The 22,628-nt window shown below is 42.1% G+C and overlaps 1 protein-coding gene across 1 annotated transcript in view; it reads left to right on the top strand.

Moving 5' to 3' along the window:
- IMPG1 (interphotoreceptor matrix proteoglycan 1) overlaps positions 1-22,628 on the top strand; it is an 88,555-nt gene that overhangs the window by 30,807 nt on the left and 35,120 nt on the right. Inside the window, exons 7-12 of the mRNA XM_073335128.2 lie at positions 1,310-1,456; positions 5,366-5,424; positions 9,180-9,200; positions 10,705-10,958; positions 11,758-11,834; positions 12,332-12,860. Coding sequence (XP_073191229.2) covers positions 1,310-1,456; positions 5,366-5,424; positions 9,180-9,200; positions 10,705-10,958; positions 11,758-11,834; positions 12,332-12,860 — 1,087 coding nt within the window. The remainder of the gene's footprint in view (positions 1-1,309; positions 1,457-5,365; positions 5,425-9,179; positions 9,201-10,704; positions 10,959-11,757; positions 11,835-12,331; positions 12,861-22,628) is intronic.

Below are 22,628 nucleotides of genomic sequence, written 5' to 3'. Positions count from 1 at the left end.
GGGGACTCCCCTTACCCACCACTACCCCTAGGCTGAGGATGCTGCCCATCTATCCCCTCCATCCACCGCTGCATCACTGTCCACTGCAACCTGCTCAACCTGCCTCCTACTCTTCAAACCCCCCATCCCGTCTCCCCGGCAACCACTAAACTTCTGCTCCTCCCAGTGCCCTGCTCCCCCTCACACTCCCCAGTCACCCTTCACAGTGTGTCTGCTGCGCCTCACTGTCCCTGTATCCTATCTAGCCCCCTGAACCACAGAGTGGCAGCCATTTTGCCTGGGGACATGTTTTCAATCTTACTGAAAACAGAGGAAGGCAGCAGCCATCTTTATTAAGGGCAGCCTCACTTCTTCTTGCAGATAGCCTTCAGGGAAATGGCAGCCATCTATCTGGCTTCAGCCCCATTGACAGTTATAGGAGACTGTGGACATTTTGAATGAGGGAAAATTCATAAATAGGTGCCTTTTCACCATGTTTTCATAAGATAGGTAAAAAAAATATCCCAAAATTGCTAGAGTTGCAATAAAATCAAAAGAGTTGGCAGTGATGCCTTTGAACCTAATTGTGAATAAGGTTAAAACAGTGGTAAACAAAAGCAGAATGTTTGTATGAAGTGCTAAAGGTAACTACATGGGCAAGCTGAGACACAGCAAGGTTCAAACCTATGTTGTTTCCACAAAAAGCTTTATCTGACCCTTATGCAGATGTCAGATAAATTGCCAAAAAAGTGGGGAGAGGAAAAAGGAAAGGTACAGATCTATATTGCAGTCTAATGATTGTGGGATCTCGAAAAAAAAATTATAACACCATTCATTTTGTAACAGAGGGCCTGATTCTCTTATCACATACAATGGTGTAAACCAGAAGTAACTCCCTGAAGATACAGTGAACAAAAACTTTTATAAGTGGGGGAAGAATCAGGCCCAATACTAAGACTTTTTTTTTCTTTAAATGGAGTAAAGCCCTCTTCCCTAGTCTAGAGGCAGCTGCCATTTTGAGCCTGCTTCATAGGAGAAACATAGCATGCTTTCTGATGCAGACATTACTTTTGTTCTTTCTTGTTCTGTTGTTCTCCCTGAAAGCACTTTGTGGAGTAAACATATCGGCTAACTCTGTGCCAAAATGAATAATTTAAAAATAATAATTAGAAATCCTTTTGATAAGATATATTTGAGAAACCTCTTCTGTAGCAAGAGTAAAAAGTCTTTGTACCCATTAAAGGTACTAAAGTGTTTAAAGAAATTACTTTGTCTTCATATTTTCCCTCCATGAAGCTCATTTCCTCTCCCTTTGTCCCAGGGGCTAGAGCCAGAGGTCACTAATACAGTCCCAGAACTCCCGGTGGAGCAGATGGTAGAGTTCAGTGTCACTCTCATCAATCAGGAGTACACAACAGAGCTGAATGATCCCAACTCCCCACAGTACCAGGAACTAGCGGGAAAATTTCAACATCAGGTAAGAGAGTTGACCCAATGCTAAAGAATGGGTCTTGTACATGACATTTGTTTATAACAAGAAACAACTGCATCATATTCACAATGTTAAAAACAAAGCCTCGCATACATTGGAGACCTCTCAGAGTACTATATTACAGAGTACTGTCTTGTTAAAGAACAGTAATATCTTACAATAATGTAGGTTTCCATGGAATTGCTGCAGGTTACCATGGGGCATTAACACAAGAATTCAATAGTTTCTGCTGTACTTCATGGTCTCTTAATCAACACAAAATCCTTCCTAAACTTCAGGCCAATATCAAATTAGTGCAACAAGAATTGTTGAAGAAAAGACTGCCACAGAAGGTTTTACTTTCCTGCCACAAACGTGGATGCCCCAGCATTACAAAATTATTAGTATTATAGTATTAGTAGTAGGATGACATATTGGTATTATTCCTTACATTCAGTCGTTCATATGAGCCCTGGCCAGAACTAAGCAAGTACAACCATATAGTAAACAGACAGGGGCAGGTCTTCAGCTATGTGTAGATTGTCATAGTTCCATGGAATCAATGGAGCTATGACAAACTTCCACCTGCTGAAAATCTGCCCATGAGCCTTGAATACTTTGTTTCAAAGCATAAAGTCTTTCCCAAGCTTTTAGATAGTAAGGTCTTCGGGGCATGGACCGTCATCTATGTTTGTACAGCCCCTAGCACAATAAGGGCCTGCTCTAGTTGATGGCTCTAGGTGCTACTGCAATATAAATAATAAATAGGAACTGCCCTCATTTGAAACAGACAACTCCTATTGTCCCTGCCTGTTGCACTTTCCCCCAAGCATAGACATCTCTTGCTTGAAATATCTGTTCATCTATCAGTCTAACAAGAATTCCGGCATCTGTTCCGTAGTATATCTGCAGATAACCAATCAGCAGAGCATTAGCCCCACTTCAACATTAGGAGAGTCATTTGGGCCTAATCAGGAATTAATGGACAGTGCTTTGTAGTAATTTAATTTTCACAATAAACCTAATGAGCACTTTAATACAGATGTTGAAAGAAATTAGCTACTGTTGTCTGAACTACTTTTGGGAGCAAGCAGCCAAGGGACTGAAAGCACACTGCCTCTTCTAGTTATTTTACTGTCAACTAGAGCAGCAGTGGTGTATTTATATCATTAATAATGCTAACTGCATCTTCAATTAGCAATTTCATAGTTAGCACATAATGATGAGGTGGTCTCCAGGAGGCTTGCTTAATAAAATTAACCAAAAGTTAGTGTCAGTTTCTCCAGTGTTCGTTTGTGAGTTCTCCGCAGCTATACTCATTCTTAATCAATTGTAGATACTCACAATGAAACTGCAAAGGGAGTATTGACAGAGCTAATAAGCAGCTGCTTCTCCCAAGATATCTAAGTGTATCTCATTAGTAAAGGTTGCTTGCAGACTTTTCTTTGCAGCACATATACTGGGGCTACCTCATATCTGTGTCTTTTGGTTGCTTTGTTTAGGAGTTTCTACAGTATTTTCATAAGAAAGAAACAAGAGAAAAGGGGTTTTGATTATTGAAGTATCCTCCTTTTTGTGAAACTTCATCTTACCATTTTAAAGGCTATGCAGCTATGTTTCTGACATGCAGTACTGAACAGTAAAACAGTTCACATGCTAGCACCATATGGGACAGCTGGCATGCCTTTCTCCAAATATAGCACACGGGAGGCGAAGGGTGATCTTATCACCAGGTAGAACTGGAAGTGCATTAGAGGAGTGTGGGTAAGCAGGTTAGAACCAGCAGTGTGAACTCAACTAGCTCTGAAACCTCATTCACAAATTCTAATTCAGCTCTTTTTAGGGAGGGGACTGTTGGGACCCAAACATCCATGAGCTCATAACACAGCCCAAAACATAGCAAAAGAGATTTAAGTCATTGTAGATGTTTGTGGCACAAATGTGAACACTAACAGCTTTGCAAAAAATTGGATGAAAATGAAGTTCACATATGTTTGTTTATGTAGACAAACTAACTTTCGCTTGGAGAAGGCAGGAAATAAGACACTACACATATGATTAAAGCAGTGCTGTAATTTTATTGATTATAACACAAACAGAACCAAGGAAGGACTGCAAAGAGTCCCCTGCTAACAAGTAAGCAGCAGGGCAAGTCCAGTGCCTTACATTAGGCTCCATGTTTGCATGGCAATTTGATAATCATTAGGATGAGGCTACACCTACTCCTCCACCCCCCACATCAAGACAATCCAAGATCAAGATTGAGGTGGTTCCCAGATCTCTCTTGCTCTTTCCTCATGTGAGGGATGAGTTCTAGATGAGAGGTGCCATTCTCTGCACTAGATATGAAATCCTCCACTCCTCCAGTAATGCAGAGAAAGACTTCTAGGCAGATGCCATGTAGCCAACTCTGGAACTAGGATGGCACACTGACCACCTACTACCTTCCTTAACCTGCACTGGATACCTGCAAAAAGTTGTGACAATTAATTAAGTCTCACAAAGAATCCTAGGCCAGATCTCCTGTGTGCTCTGAGGAAGATGAGAAACATACACTGACTGTGTCATTTCATGAGTGAGAGAAAAATCCTTCATAACATCACCATGGCACTGGGGGAACCGAGGGGCAAACAAGAAATCTGGCAGCAACTGACAAATCACAGCAATTAGCCAAGAGAAACTCAAGAGGGGAAGGCTGGGCAACATATGAGAACCTAAATACTCAGGTCGAGTCTTTTAAGTCACCTCCCCCTTCACCTCAATGGAGGGTACCATTTTGAAGGCCATTGGTGTGGTGAAGAAAATCAGCTCAAGACCCATCCACCATGAATAGAAAGAGGACAGCAATTTCAGCAAGATTTATGCAGAATAATACTAAGAAGAGATGGAAAAGACCTATTGGTTACACTAATTCATGTACCTTGTAAATGATGTGCTGATGTATTAGGGCCTTATTCCTTAATGTGCTGTTCATTGTCTTGGGAGTTCAAGGAACTCAGCACTACAAAGGGCTTCATTAGCAGAATGAGAGCATTCAGCACCCTGGCTGATGGCCTCAGTCTTTTCCAGAACCAGGCTGTTAATCAGATAGTTCTTTGAAAATGTGTGTTTAAACCAGGAGTTTATCCAATTTACATAATATAAGTACATACAATATATCATTTAATATATTGTGTAAAGGTTACCATAAATGAGAAAACACAGATTTGTTAAGGCATTCATGAATTCAATTCACTCTGATTTGTGGTGATCATTATTTGTGACCACCAGGTATTAATGAAGATGCTTATAAACCTCTACAGCTGGACAAATGCATATCATAGACATGTTTTTTATCCATTATTTTCTCTTCATTATTGCCTGTTCTCACATTAAAGAGTTTCAGTTATCTGTTTAGGGAGCAGAAAGTCTACTGTGTGACCACCCAAACACAATGAATAGAAAACAGTCAAAGGGATCAGTTCATAAGCAGTTTGCAAACAACCCACAATCTGCTAAATTCAGTGAATACTTTTGAATAATTAATAATTTACAACTAATGGGACAGGTTTGCAAATGATTCATGAACAAAAAGCCGTCAAAATAAATCAAATACTTGGTTCAATGAATACTATTTGACTTGCTCTATTATGAACTTGGCTACCACTAATTCACACAATTACTCTCACTAAAAAAGCAGCATTTTATATTGCTTTCTGCTCATCAGGTAGTACAGACATTTACAAAGCCAAATCATGTCTAAGTTGAACAACAAAACATATCAATAAAAATACAAATGGCACAATTTCCTAAGCATTTTCTGAAATCCTAAATGTTACATTTCAAGCATTCAAACTGTGCCCATTGACAGCAGTTATTCACTATTCTCTAACAGCGGAACTTACATGGATTTAATGAGTTTATGCTTTTCTATAGATGCAAAAGATATTTGAGAAACTTCCAGGATTCAAAGAAATTCATGTGTTAGGATTTAGGTAAGTAAGAAAACAAGACTCATTCTATTTACGGCTAGGATTCCCTCCCCATCACGAAAGGACTATTACAAGCAATTTTGTTGTAGAAAGTATGTGGCTGTAAACATAAATTAGCTCTTTGGGACCCCTTGTAATAAGAATGGAGAATAGCACAGACAAATACTTCCAAATGAGATTGAGACCTTTAGATTATTAAAAAAAGAGAAGGAAAAAGAGTTTCAGATTCCCTCTGGAAAACAGAAATGCTATTTCAGGGATCCATTAATATGCACATCACCTGCCATTTGTTATTTGCCAGCAGCCTTGTGTTAACCTATCTCAAACTACTTAAGGAAGGAAAAGGGTTCTGGGAGTATGCCTGTCTCTTCAGACTATTGTTTTGTGCATTAATCATGTGCCCCTTACAGCTCACAGAAAAATGGCTCAGCAATGGAAGGTTACATTAGGAAATGTAATTAGGCAGTTACTCGAGAGTGTTCTGTACAAGGCAGGGCAGTTGCTGTACGCCGCTTTATTGTACTGGGTACTTTTATGATATATTCATACAATCTGTGATTTTTTTTTGCAATAGGTTCATTCCACACTATTCAAAGAGTCTCACTTGTTTTTTTAATACAATCTTGATTTTTTAAACTTCCACGTACATTTACTATTACTCCAAGCTGTCTTGTAGCTTATTAATAAAGAATCTGCAGCTGTTTTAAAGTTCATCTGTCTCACAATCATCAACAATCTGTAGCTCATAGCATGAAAATATAAACACACGCATTACCTCCCCATTTACAAATATTAATAAAAAATACAAAATAATGTTCGGGGGGGGGGATCAAATGCAAAGACCAGAACTTGGTCTCCCAACCTAGGTCTGGAATCCTGCAGTTCATACAGGTCCTTCCTCTATCAGCACCTCCACCAGATTAATTTCCTTTGAGTAACACCTTTTAATGCTTTGAAGGATGTTCCCATCATACCCTACTCTTACAGAGTTACTCACTCCTTCCTAGTTTTCCTCTCTGCAGAATTACCGGAAAAGAAAAGGCAAAACAGAATGGAAATAAATTGTTAAACTTTTTGATAGACCAAAAAAATGAGAAGAAACTGATTATTGCAGAACAGTCAGGAAAAAACATTCAGCACTTTATCACAATTCCCTGAGTTTGTCCAGGGAATTATTTTATCTTACAAGGAAGGGCAACCAATACAAAGATGCCTGGGATCCAATAGGCACTCTTCTGACACATTTGCAATCTGTTCTGTCACTACAGTGAGAATCATGGTCTGCAGCAACAGGACTTGCAAATCTGTTCAGAATTAGGAAGTTTGTTTGCGTTTTTGGATCATATGTGATTTTGGCTTCCATGCACTAATGATTTTTCTAACTTCATCATGTAAATTGAATGTCGTCAAGGTGATTTTATTTTTAATCTTTACAGAAGCGAAGACATTTATGTTCATTTTCAGTGTGCCACTTTGCAGCATTTTATGTGAAGTCAGTTGAATGAAGCAGGAATAAAAATTGAGGGGACACTATCCTATGCACAAGCCGTTGCTAAAAAGCATGCTGCTGCATCAATTAAACTGGAGAAGAGACTAATTTTAAGCAGATGTGTTATATTATAAGGGAACTTTGTCATAGTGAACACAGTTACAGAGAATCTCCTGCTATTGAAAACTTCTCCTGAGGCCTCACCCTACTTCTAATGAATGCCAAAAGGGCACATCTCCTGTGGGTAGAGACCAAAACTCAAGTTATGGTGAAGAATCCTAGACAGTAAGTTATGTTAATGGCGATGCTGCTTTAGACTTGGCCTTTGCTGTCTTCAATCTTCATGGAAATAGAGTACAGGTTGAAGCTTCTGCCTGCATTGAAGTTGAGATGCTTTAAGAGATTTAACTGCTTCACACCTGTCTGCTGCCTCAGGGACAGTGGTCACCATTAAAAAGTTAGCATTTAATAAAAATTACTGCCATGTAAGACACAACTAAATTTTTCCATACCTAGAATAAGAAATCACTGTGGTAAGTGTTAGTCCTTTTATTCTACCAGGTATACTACCTATGCAGTGCCAACATTCCATGCTGGCATTCCCACAAAATTCTGGCATTTCTAGAGGTCCCAAATCTGTTCTTCAGCAGCACAGAAGCTGCAGAAAGGACCCGCAGCAAAAGGGTTAAAGAAGTTATATAAGCTTTACACCGAGTACACTCCAATGAGGCCTGATTCTATCATGCAATTTCCTGACAATTTTAATTTCTATCATGCAGTTTTGGAAAACTGCTCACTATTTATGTACTAATTAATTTTTCTATGCAAACAAAGATACTGTACATTTTACACAGAGCATGTACATTATTTCTGATGCATAGGGTGTTTTGCCATTTTTGACAGGTCAAGTCTTGTTTGACTTAGCTAATTTGCCCTACAAAGTATATAGAACCTCAGACAGAGGAAGCCAAAGTACTTTAGGGAAGGGGAGGGGTTACACTCATTCAAGCACTGCTCCCTACAGAGAAAGCTAGACCTTCCCCAAATTGTTCTGCGGCAAGTCACATAGTCTTTCCAAATAGTGAGCACATGTCAATATTGGGTTAAAATATGCTTTCATTTTCAAAAAGTTTATTGTTTACCTTTCCCTGCTGAAGAACATTCAACTGAGCCAGCTAAATGCCCCAGTGCTCCACCCTGCCATTTAAAGACCAAATCTGACGAACACTAAGCACCAACATCTTACATTGAGGCCTGGTCTACACTAACGAGGTAAATCGATCTAAGTTACGCTAGTTAAGTTACTTAAGATACATAACTTAAGTCATGTAGCTTAGATCAATTTACAGCGGTGTCTACACCAGACCCCCTAAATTGATGCGTGCTGCATCGATCACAGCAGCGCCAATTTAGCCTGTAGTGAAGACAAGCCCTTAGTCATATCTCTAAGGAACGGCTCCAAGCAATCTGAGATCAGTACCTGTGCTGGTATCTTATTCTCAGGTCAGTAGGGGCTGATAGAGTTGAGAAGCCAACATATTCACCAGTCTGGAAGAGGTAAGGAGTACACTGGACCACTTAGTAATGATGCCACCTTGTGAGAATTAGAGAGCAGCTCTGATTTGCTCCATGAGGGTTTCCCTCCTCATTCATCCTTGACTGACAAGAAAACTGTTTTGTGGGGTCTGCAGCAGGGGTTGCTGCTCTGTTGGGTACAGGGCTCTGTGTGTCGTAGCTTAAGGGCTTCATTATGGCTGGACTAGAGGATTCATCAGGTAAACAACAACAGAGTGTTATGTCTGTCATTAAATTCTAGAAGCGTCAGACATGACCTTCATAACTGTACATGGTAGGTAATTAATAGGTCAGGTTACTTCTGAGGCTTAAATTTGGATAGCAGCCAGTCACAGTCTTGGTTCCAGCTTCTCTGTTGTATTGAACTCCACTGGGGAGGTGCAGATTAGGACTGACAGCACCACAGACTGTGTCATTTGTAATGGGACTGGGAGTGCAAATCTTTGAGCAATAGAGTACAGTAAAATTCCTGCTGTCACACACAGACAGAGCAGAAAGATGGAGGGAAAATGTGTAATGATGGACAGCAGGCTGACATTTTTCACATTGAAATAAAGATGACAAAGGATAGGTAAAAGATAAATTGTCCTGAGATAAATGTGATATATGACTGCCTGGCTTAACAGTTTACATGAATCTTTTCTTTCTCTTTTGCAATCCATTATTATGTCCTATCCTGTGTGATGAAATGAAGCCGGAATATGGAAAAAGATGGGTAATTCAGCAACATTTTTTTAAAAAAATATATATAGTGAATAATTTGATAAAACACGATTTATTAATGTGGCAAAGTGAATTAATTTGTCTTTTGCTCAGATACAGAATCTGTGGTAAACAAGAAGCATGGCTTCCACCTTCATTTGAAAGGCTCATTTAATCAAAGTGTAACACCCTATCTATGAAGAGGGACGAAAATTCTTTAGCCTAAATCACTCTACTAGATAAGCAGCATAACATTGATTTGAACAGCTAAAGATACCTCTATACAACATAAGGTTTAAGTAGAAAAGGTGAAAATGTCATACTTTAAATTATGTTTAAAAAAGTATTTTTGGCATGACAGCTGCTTGCTAGTTCTGTTTCCACATACACATTCCCTTCAGTAAGTAGTAAGATCTAATTTGCAACTTCAGTTCCCAGTTGAGACAGAAGTTGCGCAAAAAGGCCAGCTTTGTCTCCGAGAATGATTTGATAAGAGGCAAACTGGCTCTCATTCTTAACTGGTAATATAACTAGAATATTTTCTTCCAGCCTAAAAATGCTGCTGGAGAATAAGATTTATTATTTAATCTGATTTACAACAAAAATGGCCTACATCTTTACTGGATTTTTGCCATGTATTTTAAATGTAAATTCATAGCACATCCCAGATAAGAGACCTTCAGTTATTCATCATTGTGGAAAGCTGTTCCACAATTTCTGTTTTTAGAATGAATGTTTGTTACTTTTGTAAAAAAACTGTGTATTTACTGCTTATGAAAAGTGACAGATTAATAGTCCTGCCGATCACATCTTCTGTGTACCCATTGAACAGGAACATCCACAGCAGCAATACTGCAAGTTTCTCCAAGATGGACCAATTTACATGACTCACCCATGACCTGGAAGAACTAACTTAAATTGTGAAAAGCTACTTTTGCTTTCCATGCATATTAAGTCCTTAGCTGCTCTTCTAAGACTGCTAGCAATATTACCTATTGGGATGGGAGTTTGGGAACCTCGCCACTATAAACTGAAATGAGTTAATCAACTCATTTCACATAGGCTTTTGTAGTCAACAGATGGTTATGACTTTTAGGCACTGCCAGCATGGCTTTATGACTGTATTTGAGTTAATGACCTAGGAATGAAAGACTTAATGTTCTATTACCGATCCCACGAGCCAAGCAGCTCACCAGTTAAGCTTTAATTGGATTATATTTGCCAATTCTTACATTTTCTTTGAACAATGGATTTTTTTTTTTTTTGGTTAATGAATCCAGTGTTTCTGTGCATGGAATTTTTACATTTTTAAATTTAATTTTTTTAAATTTTTAAAATCTCAGCGGTGGAAAAAGTAATTTGGAGGTAACAACTCAGATAATTAGGTTAGAAGTATGATTACATTACTTTTATAGAACAATTCTGGCATATTGGAGGCTATAGGAATCCTTTTAAAAATGTCTGCTTGACATGTAACTCATTTTGTTGTAGCTGATCATTGCATTTTTACACTGCAGGTCAAGCAGCACTGTAGCACGGTACGTTGTCAATTTTGAGAGAGACAGCTCAGAAGTAAAGGGCACTGGGGATGATATCTCAACTATTAGCTCCAATAAAGTTGAAAATGAAAAAAGCCCTCTTAGTACAAAGGAAGAAGAGGAGATACCAGGAATTAAATTCACAGTAACAGACCTTCAGCAGCTGGTTGCCATGGCACTACAGGAAGACCAGTCCTTGATAATGGACCTTGGAACACTTCAGTTTACCGATGGTCAGTACATAAAGGCTGATAAGTGCATACATCTGAATCTCTGTCTTGTTAACTTATGAGGTTTAAATAAGATTTTTTTCCTTCCCTTCTAGCTTATTTCGGTATAATTAACCTATTAGGATGTGAACTGCAAAGCTTCTAAAGGTTCATGGGTCTAAATGAAGTGTGCCAAAACTAAATTCCTATATTGATTTAAAAATAGTCTAAACTATCGATAAAAAGTGTCATGGAAAATTTCTTGAAAATGGAAAATTTTAATAATGTCAACAAATTTTTTTTAAAAAATTATTTTTTTAAAAATATGGCCTTCTTCGACAACCAAAAACACCCCCTTTTTGTGAAATATTTCAACCAGTAGCTCCACTTAGAACTGTGGGGTACAAACCCAAGAAAGCACTAGATTTAGAATTACAATGGTGTGGAAATAGGGCAACACTGCAATTATTCATTACACAAGTCAACATGGCTCATATGGATACATTGAATAGTCTGTGCTTAAGCTGGTTTTAACCAATAAAAGTTTTCTACAGCTGTATCTCATTTGCACTAACTATGTAATGCATAATACTGGGTGCTGCAAATAAATTGCTGCTTTACTTCCTATTGTAATTTAAAAATAAAATTTACCTCTCATTCTCATTCACTCTGATTTTTAAAAGTATTTCAGTTGAATCATTTTTGTTTCCATCAGTTTTTATCTCTATTATAGAGGTTATGCACTTTGATCAGCATTCATTATCTTCAATCTGCAGTTTTATTGAAAAACATATTTTGCCTTTTGTTTTGTTTTGCTTTGCAGAAGCTATTAAACCATCTAGTGACTCAGGCAATGATATCAAATCAGTGGTCACCATTGCTCCAGGAGGCACTGAGTCGGTAAGCTAATTCTGCTTTTCTCTCTCTCAAAGGGAAACGAACTGAGATAATCTAAAATTCACCCCATCCCCAAACTGATTCTAAAAATAAGCACAATCCTTATAATAAATGCAGCCAGTATGAGTAGTATGTATTATTTTGCAAAAGCAAAAAGTAATTGATTGAAGTATTTACATGTGGAAGACATTGCCTGGTTTCCTCTGACTTTATAAGAATTACAAGTTATTTGGTGAACCATCGTCTAAACTGTACATCTCAGTGAGTGAGATAGAACAAAGCGCATGGTGTAATAAAATGCGACCTTTGCTCAACTGATTTTAAAGCAATGGATTGCTATATATTTTATTTAGGATCAGATTCACATACGACAAGCATTGGTCCATATTTCATAACTATACAATTGAGCCAATGGTTACAAGACTTTGTGGCTACATTGTATCAGACTCTCTAGTAATGAAAGCTACACCCTGTAAATGTTCTCTGAATTTGATTTTCAGGATGATGGTTTAAGTGCTGAACTCCCACTAGGTTACCCTAGTCTAGCAACGGTGGAGCAGACGGGAGATGATTTAATGATTGAATATACCACTGGAAGCACTATGCTAAGTGGAGATATCAGTGCCCCTGAAAATTTTATTTCATCTAAACCTGCATTTCCTGCCAAACCCTCAAGTGAATGGGCTAAAGAACAAGAACCAGAATCTTTAAAGGAAATTGAAGACATGAACATTATTATTGACCAGCAAAGCTCTACAGTGCCTTTCAGTACTCTGGATAGCACCGATGGCCCTTTAAAATCAGAGGATTCTGATTTACCTCCTCCAGCAGATGAGTCAGCCAGCAATGATTTAAGCACAAGGGAATCTGAAGTCCCAACTGAGCAGGCTGTCACGCTGGCTTATACTACACCACCTAACTTTCTGCAACCCAGTGATCAGAAGAGTGAAGCTGAAAGGAAGAAAGAGCAGACTGTTAGCACAGATCTGGTTCTTAAGGGAGACAGCCAGGAAAGTCTATCTGGACAAGGTAGGTTATAAAACATCTATACATGAGGAGAAATAAGAGACACCCAGCTATTGTGCCACATATATACAATTTAGTAAGTAGACTCAATATTTCCTTAAATTTACATTTTGCGTTGCAGCTGAATGAATATTCTTACATCATCAAGTGTGAAAATATGAGTTAGAATTTTTTGACGTCCACTCTGAGCAAACATGTCTTTTAGGTTGACTTCAGGGTTAGTAAAGCAAGTAAAAACCACAAGTACTTAAGGGTGAGGTGGGATTCATATAGGGGATTAGTGTAGGATTTCACAAACCCAAGGAAATCAAAGAAATGGCAGATAAAATCCCAGACCAACCATAAATAAGAACAATTCCAGTATTCAAAAATGGAGATTAAATTATCCACATAAACTACAGACACCTCAATCTGAAGTCAGCAATAAGTACAACAACAGAGTTTATCCCAAAATAGGACCACCACAGGCACCTAGCACAATGGGGTCCTGGACCCAGACCAGGGCCCCTGGGCACTACAGCAATACAAATAAATAATAATAATTTGAAAGAGTAAGGATTTTCTAATAATCTGATTGAGGGTTCCAAGGTTTTAAAAAACAACTACTTTTCTTTAGTCATCTATTCCATTCTCTCTGTTTGGTAATTTGATTTACAGAACCCTGATGCATGGGAGTATGCAGATGTCCACAGGATCTTCTGTCAGCTCTTTAAGGGACATTCACTATGAATAAGCAATACAAATTTGCAGAGAAAAAAAATACATATGGTGTGAACTTCTGGCTCCATATCAATACCAAAACTCCCATTAACTTTAACCACACCAGTATTTCATCTGTGGAGTCTGAAATAATGCATGAACAAAATTGCGAGGAACACAATAACGTCAGTATTCTAGCGCACCATATACAGTGCAACCCCTATTTTGCATACTAATTGGGGATTTAAGAATTCATCAAATCAAAAAGTTCATAAAACTGAACTCACAGGTACAGTGCATAAGTCACTGCATCGCTTTCTTCTAGTCCTTCAAATCACTGCAGACCAATTTTCAGTGCATTGAAGGCATCAGAATATGAAGAGATGTCAAGGTGTTCTTCATTGATCTCACTTTCGTTAGGTGATTTTTTTTTTCCTGTTAGGAAAAACGGTTAGTGTAATTGGTCATTTGTAAGATCGGCACTGGTAAAATCAAGGTTCTGCTGCATGCATTTCTAAAACAGATGACTACAAATAAGAGATAAGGGTGGCACTATAATTTCTTCCCTGTCCCTTCCCCTCTTTGTCTCCAAATAAAACCAAAGAGCCTACTCAGTTTTCCAGTGAGCAGTGAGCCCCCTGCCCTCACTGCTAGCCAACCAGTCAGTGTCTGAGCACAGAATATAGCTTTCTTGGCTTTTCTCAGCCAACCGTTCCCTACCACTTTCAGGATGACCCTGGGGCCAGCACTAGAAGCAGTAGGAGGCAGGGCAAGGAGCAAGCCAGAGGTCAGTGAAATAGAGCAATACGGTCTCCATGCAGGAGAGCCATCCTGGCCCCTCCATAGTACCATTTATAAGCCTCAAAAAAAAAAGCCTTGAAAAGTAGGGAGCCCTGAAAGGTTAAAATCTCTCCAAGTTAGACAGTTCCTGAGGGTGAAACCTTCTAGTAGCCACCATTGAGGATGGAGGGGTAATTTTAAGTGAATGAAGATATGTGCAGCTATGGCAAATTACAGAGCTCCTCGAGGGACCCCGGAGCTGAATTCAGTGCCTTCCCCCAGCACTTGCAAAGTCTGTAAGCACGACAGAAAAGGCATGTTTAACCTAACTCCATCATATACAGTGCATGAATAAAGAAAAGGAGTACTTGTGGCACCTTAGAGACTAACCAATTTATTTGAGCATAAGCTTTCGTGAGCTACAGCTCACTTCATCGGATGCATACTGTGGAAAGTGTAGAAGATCTTTTATACACACAAAGCATGAAAAAATACCTCCCCTCACCCCACTCTCCTGCTGGCAATAGCTTATCTAAAGTGACCACTCTCCTTACAATGTATATGATAATCAAGGTGGGCCATTTCCAGCACAAATCCAGGGTTTAATAAGAACGTCTGGGGGGGGAGTTAGGAAAAAACAAGGGGAAATAGGTTACCTTGCATAATGACTTAGCCTCTCCCAGTCTCTATTCAAGCCTAAGTTAATTGTATCCAATTTGCAAATGAATTCCAATTCAACAGTTTCTCGCTGGAGTCTGGATTTGAAGTTTTTTTGTTGAAGAATTGCAACTTTCATGTCTGTAATCGCGTGACCAGAGAAATTGAAGTGTTCTCCGACTGGTTTATGAATGTTATAATTCTTGACATCTGATTTGTGTCCATTTATTCTTTTACGTGAGGAAACTACAATCCATCGGTGATCTTCCTGATAACACCATCCTGGCCACTATGGATGTAGAAGCCCTCTACACCAACATTCCACACAAAGATGGACTACAAGCCGTCAAGAACACTGTCCCCGATATGTCACGGCTAACCTGGTGGCTGAACTTTGTGACTTTGTCCTTACCCATAACTATTTTACATTTGGGGACAATGTATACCTTCAATCACCCACATGGCCCCACAGTATGCCAATATTTTTATGGCTGACTTAGAACAATGCTTCCTCAGCTCTTGTCCCCTAATACCCCTACTCTACTTGCGCTATATTGATGACATCTTCATCATCTGGACCCATGGAAAAGAAGCCCTTGAGGAATTCCACCATGATTTCAACAATTTCCATCCCACCATCAACCTCAGCCTGGTCCAGTCCACACAAGAGATCCACTTCCTGGACACTACAGTGCTAATAAACGATGGTCACATAAACACCACCCTACACCAGAAACCTACTGACCACTATTCCTACCTACATGCCTCCAGCTTTCACCCTGACCACACCACACGGTCCATCGTCTACAGCCAAGCTCTGCAATACAACTGCATTTGCTCCAACCCCTCAGACAGAGACAAACACCTGCAAGATCTCTATCAAGCATTCTTACAACTACAATACCCACCTTCGGAAGTGAAGTAACAGATTGATAGAGCCAGAAGAGTTCCCAGAAGTCACCTACTACAGGACAGGCCTAACAAAGAAAATAACAGAACGCCACTAGCCGTCACCTTCAGCCCCCAACTAAAACCCCTCCAACGCATTATTAAGGATCTACAACCTATCCTGAAGGATGACCCAACACTCTCACAAATCCTGGGAGACAGGCCAGTCCTTGCCTACAGTTAGCAACCTGAAGCAAATACTCACCAGCAACCACATACCACACAACAGAACCACTAACCCAGGAACCTATCCTTGCAACAAAGCCCGTTGCCAACTGTGCCCACATATCTATTCAGGGGACACCATCACAGGGCCTAATAACATCAGCCACACTATCAGAGGCTCATTCACCTGCACATCCACCAATGTGATATATGCCATCATGTGCCAGCAATGCCCCCCTGCCATGTACATTGGTCAAACTGGACAGTCTCTACATAAAAGAATAAATGGACACAAATCAGATGTCAAGAATTATAACATTCATAAACCAGTCGGAGAACACTTCAATCTCTCTGGTCATGCAATTACAGACATGAAAGTTCCAGTTCTTCAACAAAAAAACTTCAAATCCAGACTCCAGCAAGAAACTGTTGAATTGGAATTCATTTGCAAATTGCATACAATTAACTTAGGCTTGAATAGAGACTGGGAGTGGCTAAGTCATTATGCAAGGTAACCTATTTCCCCTTGTTTTTTCCTACCCCCCCTCCGACGTACTTGTGAAACCCTGGATTTGTGCTGGAAATGGCCCACCTTTATTATCATACACACTGTAAGGAGAGTGGTCACTTTAGATAAGCTATTACCAGCAGGAGACTGAGGGTATGTCTACACTACGGAATAAGGTCGAATTTATAGAAGTCGGTTTTTTAGAAATCGGTTTTATATATTCGAGTGTGTGTGTCCTCACAGAAAATGCTCTAAGTGCATTAAGTGCATTAACACAGTACCGAGGCTAGAGTCAACTTCCGGAGCGTTGCACTGTGGATAGCTATCCCACAGTTCCCGCAGTCTCCGCTGCCCATTGGAATTCTGGGTTGAGATCCCTATGCCTGATGGGGCTAAAACATTGTCGTGGGTGGTTCTGGGTACATATTGTCAGGCCCCCGTTCCCTCCCTCCCTCCATGAAAGCAAGGGCAGACAATCGTTTCGCGCCTTTTTTCCTGAGTTACCTGTGCAGACGCCATACCATGGCAAGCATGGAGCCCGCTCAGGTAATCGTCACCCTATGACTCCTGGGTGCTGGCAGATGCGGTACGGCTTTGCTACACAGTAGCAGCAACCCCTTGCCTTGTGGCAGCAGACGGTACAGTACGACTGGTAGCCGTCATCATCACGTCCGAGGTGCTCCTGGCCACATTGGCTGGGAGCGCCTGGACAGACATGGGCGCAGGGACTAAATTTGGAGTGACTTGACCAGGTCATTCTCTTTAGTCCTGCAGTCAGTCCTATTGAACCATCTTATGATGAGCAGGCAGGCGATATGGATTGCTAGCAGTCGTACTGTACCATCTTCTGCCAGGCAGGCAAGAGATGAGGATGGCTAGCAGTCGTACTGTACCATCTTCTGCCGAGCAACCATGAGATGTGGATGGCATGCAGTCCTTCTGCACCGTCTGCTGCCAGCCAAAGATGTAAAAGATAGATGGAGTGGATCAAAACAAGAAATAGTCCAGATTTGTTCTGTATTCATTTGCTTCCCCCCTACCCCGTCTAGGGGACTCATTCTTCTAGGTCACACTGCAGTCACTCACAGAGAAGCTGCAGCGAGGTAAATCTAGCCATGTATCAATCAGAGGCCAGGCTAACCTTCTTGTTCCAATAAGAATGATAACTTAGGTGCACCATTTCTTGTTGGAACTCTCCGTGAAGTCCTGCCTGAAATACTCCTTGATGTAAAGACACCCCCTTTGTTGATTTTAGCTCCCTGAAGCCAACCCTGTAAGCCGTGTTGTCAGTCGCCCCTCCCTCCGTCAAAGCAACGGCAGACAATCGTTCCGCGCCTTTTTTCTGTGCGGACGCCATACCAAGGCAAGCATGGAGGCCGCTCAGCTCACTTTGGCAATTAGGAGCACATTAAACACCACACGAATTATCCAGCAGTATATGCAGCACCGGAACCTGGCAAAGCGATACCGGGCGAGGAGGTGACGTCAGCGCGGTCACGTGAGTGATCAGGACATGGACACAGATTTCTCTGAAAGCATGGGCCTTGCCAATGCATGCATCATGGTGCTAATGGGGCAGGTTCATGCTGTGGAACGCCGATTCTGGGCTCGGGAAACAAGCACAGACTGGTGGGACCGCATAGTGTTGCAGGTCTGGGACGATTCCCAGTGGCTGCGAAACTTTCGTATGCGTAAGGGCACTTTCATGGAACTTTGTGACTTGCTTTCCCCTGACCTGAAGCGCATGAATACCAAGATGAGAGCAGCCCTCACAGTTGAGAAGCGAGTGGCGATAGCCCTGTGGAAGCTTGCAAAGCCAGACAGCTACCGGACAGTTGGGAATCAATTTGGAGTGAGCAAATCTACTGTGGGGGCTGCTGTGATGCAAGTAGCCCACGCAATCAAAGATCTGCTGATATCAAGGGTAGTGACCCTGGGAAATGTGCAGGTCATAGTGGATGGCTTTGCTGCAATGGGATTCCCTAACTGTGGTGGGGCCATAGACGGAACCCATATCCTTATCTTGGCACCGAAGCACCAAGCCGCCGAGTACATAAACCGCAAGGGGTACTTTTCGATAGTGCTGCAAGCTCTGGTGGATCACAAGGGACATTTCACCAACATCAACGTGGGATGGCCGGGAAAGGTACATGACGCTCGCATCTTCAGGAACTCTGGTCTGTTTCAAAAGCTGCAGGAAGGGACTTTATTCCCAGAAAATAACTGTTGGGGATGTTGAAATGCCTATATGTATCCTTGGGGACCCAGCCTACCCCTTAATGCCATGGCTCATGAAGCCGTACACAGGCAGCCTGGACAGTAGTCAGGAGCTGTTCACAGGCTGAACAAGTGCAGAATGGTGGTAGAATGTGCATTTGGACGTTTAAAGGCGCGCTGGTGCAGTTTACTGACTCGCTTAGACCTCAGCGAAACCAATATTCCCACTGTTATAACTGCTTGCTGTGTGCTCCACAATATCTGTGAGAGTAAGGGGGAGACGTTTATGGCGGGGTGGGAGGTTGAGGCAAATCGCCTGGCTGCTGGTTACGCGCAGCCAGACACCAGGGCGGTTAGAAGAGCACAGGAGGGCGCGGTACGCATCAGAGAAGCTTTGAAAACCAGTTTCATGACTGGCCAGGCTACGGTGTGAAAGTTCTGTTTGTTTCTCCTTGATGAAACCCCCTGCCCCTTGGTTCACTCTACTTCCCTGTAAGCTAACCACCCGCCCCTCCTCCCGTCAATCACCGCTTGCAGAGGCAATAAAGTCATTGTTGCTTCACATTCATGCATTCTTTATTCATTCATCACACAAATAGGGGGATGACTACCAAGGTAGCCCAGGAGGGGTGGTGGAGGAGGGAAGGAAAATGCCACACAGCACTTTAAGCACAGCACTTTAAAAGTTTACAACTTTAAAATTTATTGAATGACAGCCTTCTTTTTTTTTGGGCAGTCCTCTGTGGTGGGGTGGCTGGTTGGCCGGAGGCCCCCTCACCGCGTTCTTGGGCGTCTGGGTGAGGAGGCTATGGAACTTAGGGAGGAGGGCGGTTGGTTACTCAGGGGCTGCAGTGGCAGTCTGTGCTCCAGCTGCCTTTGCTGCAGCTCAACCATACACTGGAGCATACTGGTTTGGTCCGCCAGCAGCCTCAGCATTGAATCCTGCCTCCTCTCATCACGCTGCCGCCACATTTGAGCTTCATCCCTCTCTTCAGCCCGCCACTTACTCTCTTCAGCCTGCCACTTACTCTCTTCAGCCCGCCACCTCTCCTCCCGGTCATTTTGTGCTTTCCTGCACTCTGACATTATTTGCCTCCACGCATTCGTCTGTGCTCTGTCAGTGTGGGAGGACAGCATGAGCTCGGAGAACATTTCATCGCGAGTGCGGTTTTTTTTTTTCTAAGCTTCACTAGCCTCTGGGAAGGAGAAGATCCTGTGATCATTGAAACACATGCAGCTGGTGGAGAAAAAAAAAGGGACAGCAGTATTTAAAAAGACACATTTTATAAAACAGTGGCTACACTCTTTCAGGGTAATCCTTGCTGTTAACATTACATACATAGCACATGTGCTTTCGTTACAAGGTCGCATTTTGCCTCCCCCCACCGCGTGGCTACCCCTTCAACCCTCCCCCCTCCCTGTGGCTAACAGCGGGGAACATTTCTGTTTAGCCACAGGCAAACAGCCCAGCAGGAATGGGCTCCTCTGAGTGTCCCCTGAAGAAAAGCACTCTATTTCAACCAGGTGACCATGAATTATATCTCACTCTCCTGAGAATAACACAGAGAGATAAAGAACGGATGTTGTTTGAATGCCAGCAAACATACACTGCAATGCTTTGTTCTACAATGATTCCCGAGTACGTGTTACTGGCCTGGAGTGGTAAAGTGTCCTACCATTAAGGACACAATAAGGCTGCCCTCCCCAGAAACCTTTTGCAAAGGCTTTAGGAGTACATCTAGGAGAACCGCGAATGCCAGGGCAAAGTAATCCTTTCACATGCTTGCTTTTAAACCATGTATAGTATTTTAAAAGGTACACTCACCAGAGGTCCCTTCTCCGCCTGCTGGGTCCAGGAGGCAGCCTTGGGTGGGTTCGGGGGGTACTGGCTCCAGGTCCAGGGTGAGAAACAGTTCCTGGCTGTCGGGAAAACCGGTTTCTCCGCTTGCTTGCTGTGAGCTATCTACAACCTCATCATCATCATCATCTTCTTCATCCCCAAAACCTGCTTCCGTATTGCCTCCATCTCCATTGAAGGAGTCAAACAACACAGCTGGGGTAGTGGTGGCTGAACCCCCTAAAATGGCATGCAGCTTATCATAGAAGCAGCATGTTTGGGGCTCTGACCCGGAGCGGCCGTTCGCCTCTCTGGTTTTCTGGTAGGCTTGCCTCAGCTCCTTCAGTTTCACGCGGCACAGCTTCGGGTCCCTGTTATGGCCTCTGTCCTTCATGCCCTGGGAGATTTTGACAAAGGTTTTGGCATTTCGAAAACTGGAACGGAGTTCTGACAGCACGGATTCCTCTCCCCAAACAGCGATCAGATCCCGTATCTCCCGTTCGGTCCATGCTGGAGCTCTTTTGCGATTCTGGGACTCCATCATGGTCACCTGTGCTGATGAGCTCTGCATGGTCACCTGCAGCTTGCCACGCTGGCCAAACAGGAAATGAGATTTAAAAGTTCGCGGTTCTTTTCCTGTCTACCTGGCCAGTGCATCTGAGTTGAGAGTGCTGTCCAGAGCGGTCACAATGGAGCACTCTGGGATAGCTCCCAGAGGCCAATACCATCGAATTGTGTCCACAGTACCCCAAATTCAAGCCGGCAAGGTTGATTTAAGCGCTAATCCACTTGTCAGGGGTGGAGTAAGGAAATCGATTTTAAGAGCCCTTTAAGTCGAAATAAAGGGCTTCTGTGTGGACGGGTGCAGGTTTACATCGATTTAACGCTGCTAAATTCGACCTAAAGTCCTAGTGTAGACCAGGGCTCAGTTTGTGTGTGGGGGGGGTGAGAAAACCTGGATTTGGGCTGGAAATGGCCCAACTTGATTATCATACACATTGTAAGGAGACTGATCACTTTAGATAAGCTATTACCAGCAGGAGAGTGGGGTGGGAGGAGATATTTTTTCATGCTTTTAGTGTGTCTATAATAAGATCTTCTACACTTTCCACAGTATGCATCCGATGAAGTGAGCTGTAGCTCACGAAAGCTTATACTCAGATAAATTGGTTAGTCTCTAAGGTGCCACAAGTACTCCTTTTCTTTTTGCGAATATAGACTAACACGGCTGTTACTCTGAAACAGTGCATGAATAGGCAGTCTGGTGTCTCAATGATCTTCTAAGAGTCCTTCTACGTATTTTGTTACATTCTGGTTGGTAGGTAATGTTAAGATTTGCACCACATATATGGTGTGATGTTTGTGAGAGGAAAGCTTCTAGGACAAATGGATCTACCATGTATGTGTAAATGTGGCTGTGGACAGTGTTTCTATATTTGTACCTCTGGTAAGTATGGTCAATTTAAATTTACACCTAAGCTTCAGTGTACTCCGTGCTCTACAGCAGTGGTTCTCAACCAGGAGTTTGAGGCCCCCTGGCTGGCCACGAGCAGGTTTCAGGGGGTCCGCCAAGCAGGGCCAGTGTTAGACTTGCTGGGGCCCAGGGCAGAAAGCCAAAGCCCCACCTCCTGGGGTTGAAGACCGGGGCCCTTAGCCCTGGCACCCAAGGCTGAAGCCAAACTTAGCTTTGAGGGGGCCCCAGGCAAGTGCCCTGCTTGCTACCCCCTAATGCCGGCTTTGGCTTTTATATGCAGAAAACCAGTTGTTGTGGAACAAGTGAGCTGTGGAGTTTTTATAGCACATTGGGGGGGCCTCAGAAAGAAAAAAGCTGAGAATCCCTGCTCTACAGGATAAGCTACAGATACATTCCCTGTCCTGAGGAATTAAAAGACAGACAAGTGTGATAAGATGCGATTGTTAGGTTTTCAGAGCAGGGACCATGTCTTGTTACCTAAACCAC

Source organism: Lepidochelys kempii, chromosome 3, assembly GCF_965140285.1.
Source record: "Lepidochelys kempii isolate rLepKem1 chromosome 3, rLepKem1.hap1, whole genome shotgun sequence".
In the NCBI taxonomy this organism is placed as follows: Eukaryota; Metazoa; Chordata; order Testudines; family Cheloniidae; genus Lepidochelys; species Lepidochelys kempii.
Note: the sequence above shows the minus strand (reverse complement) of the source record. Positions and strands in the feature narration are given on the sequence as shown.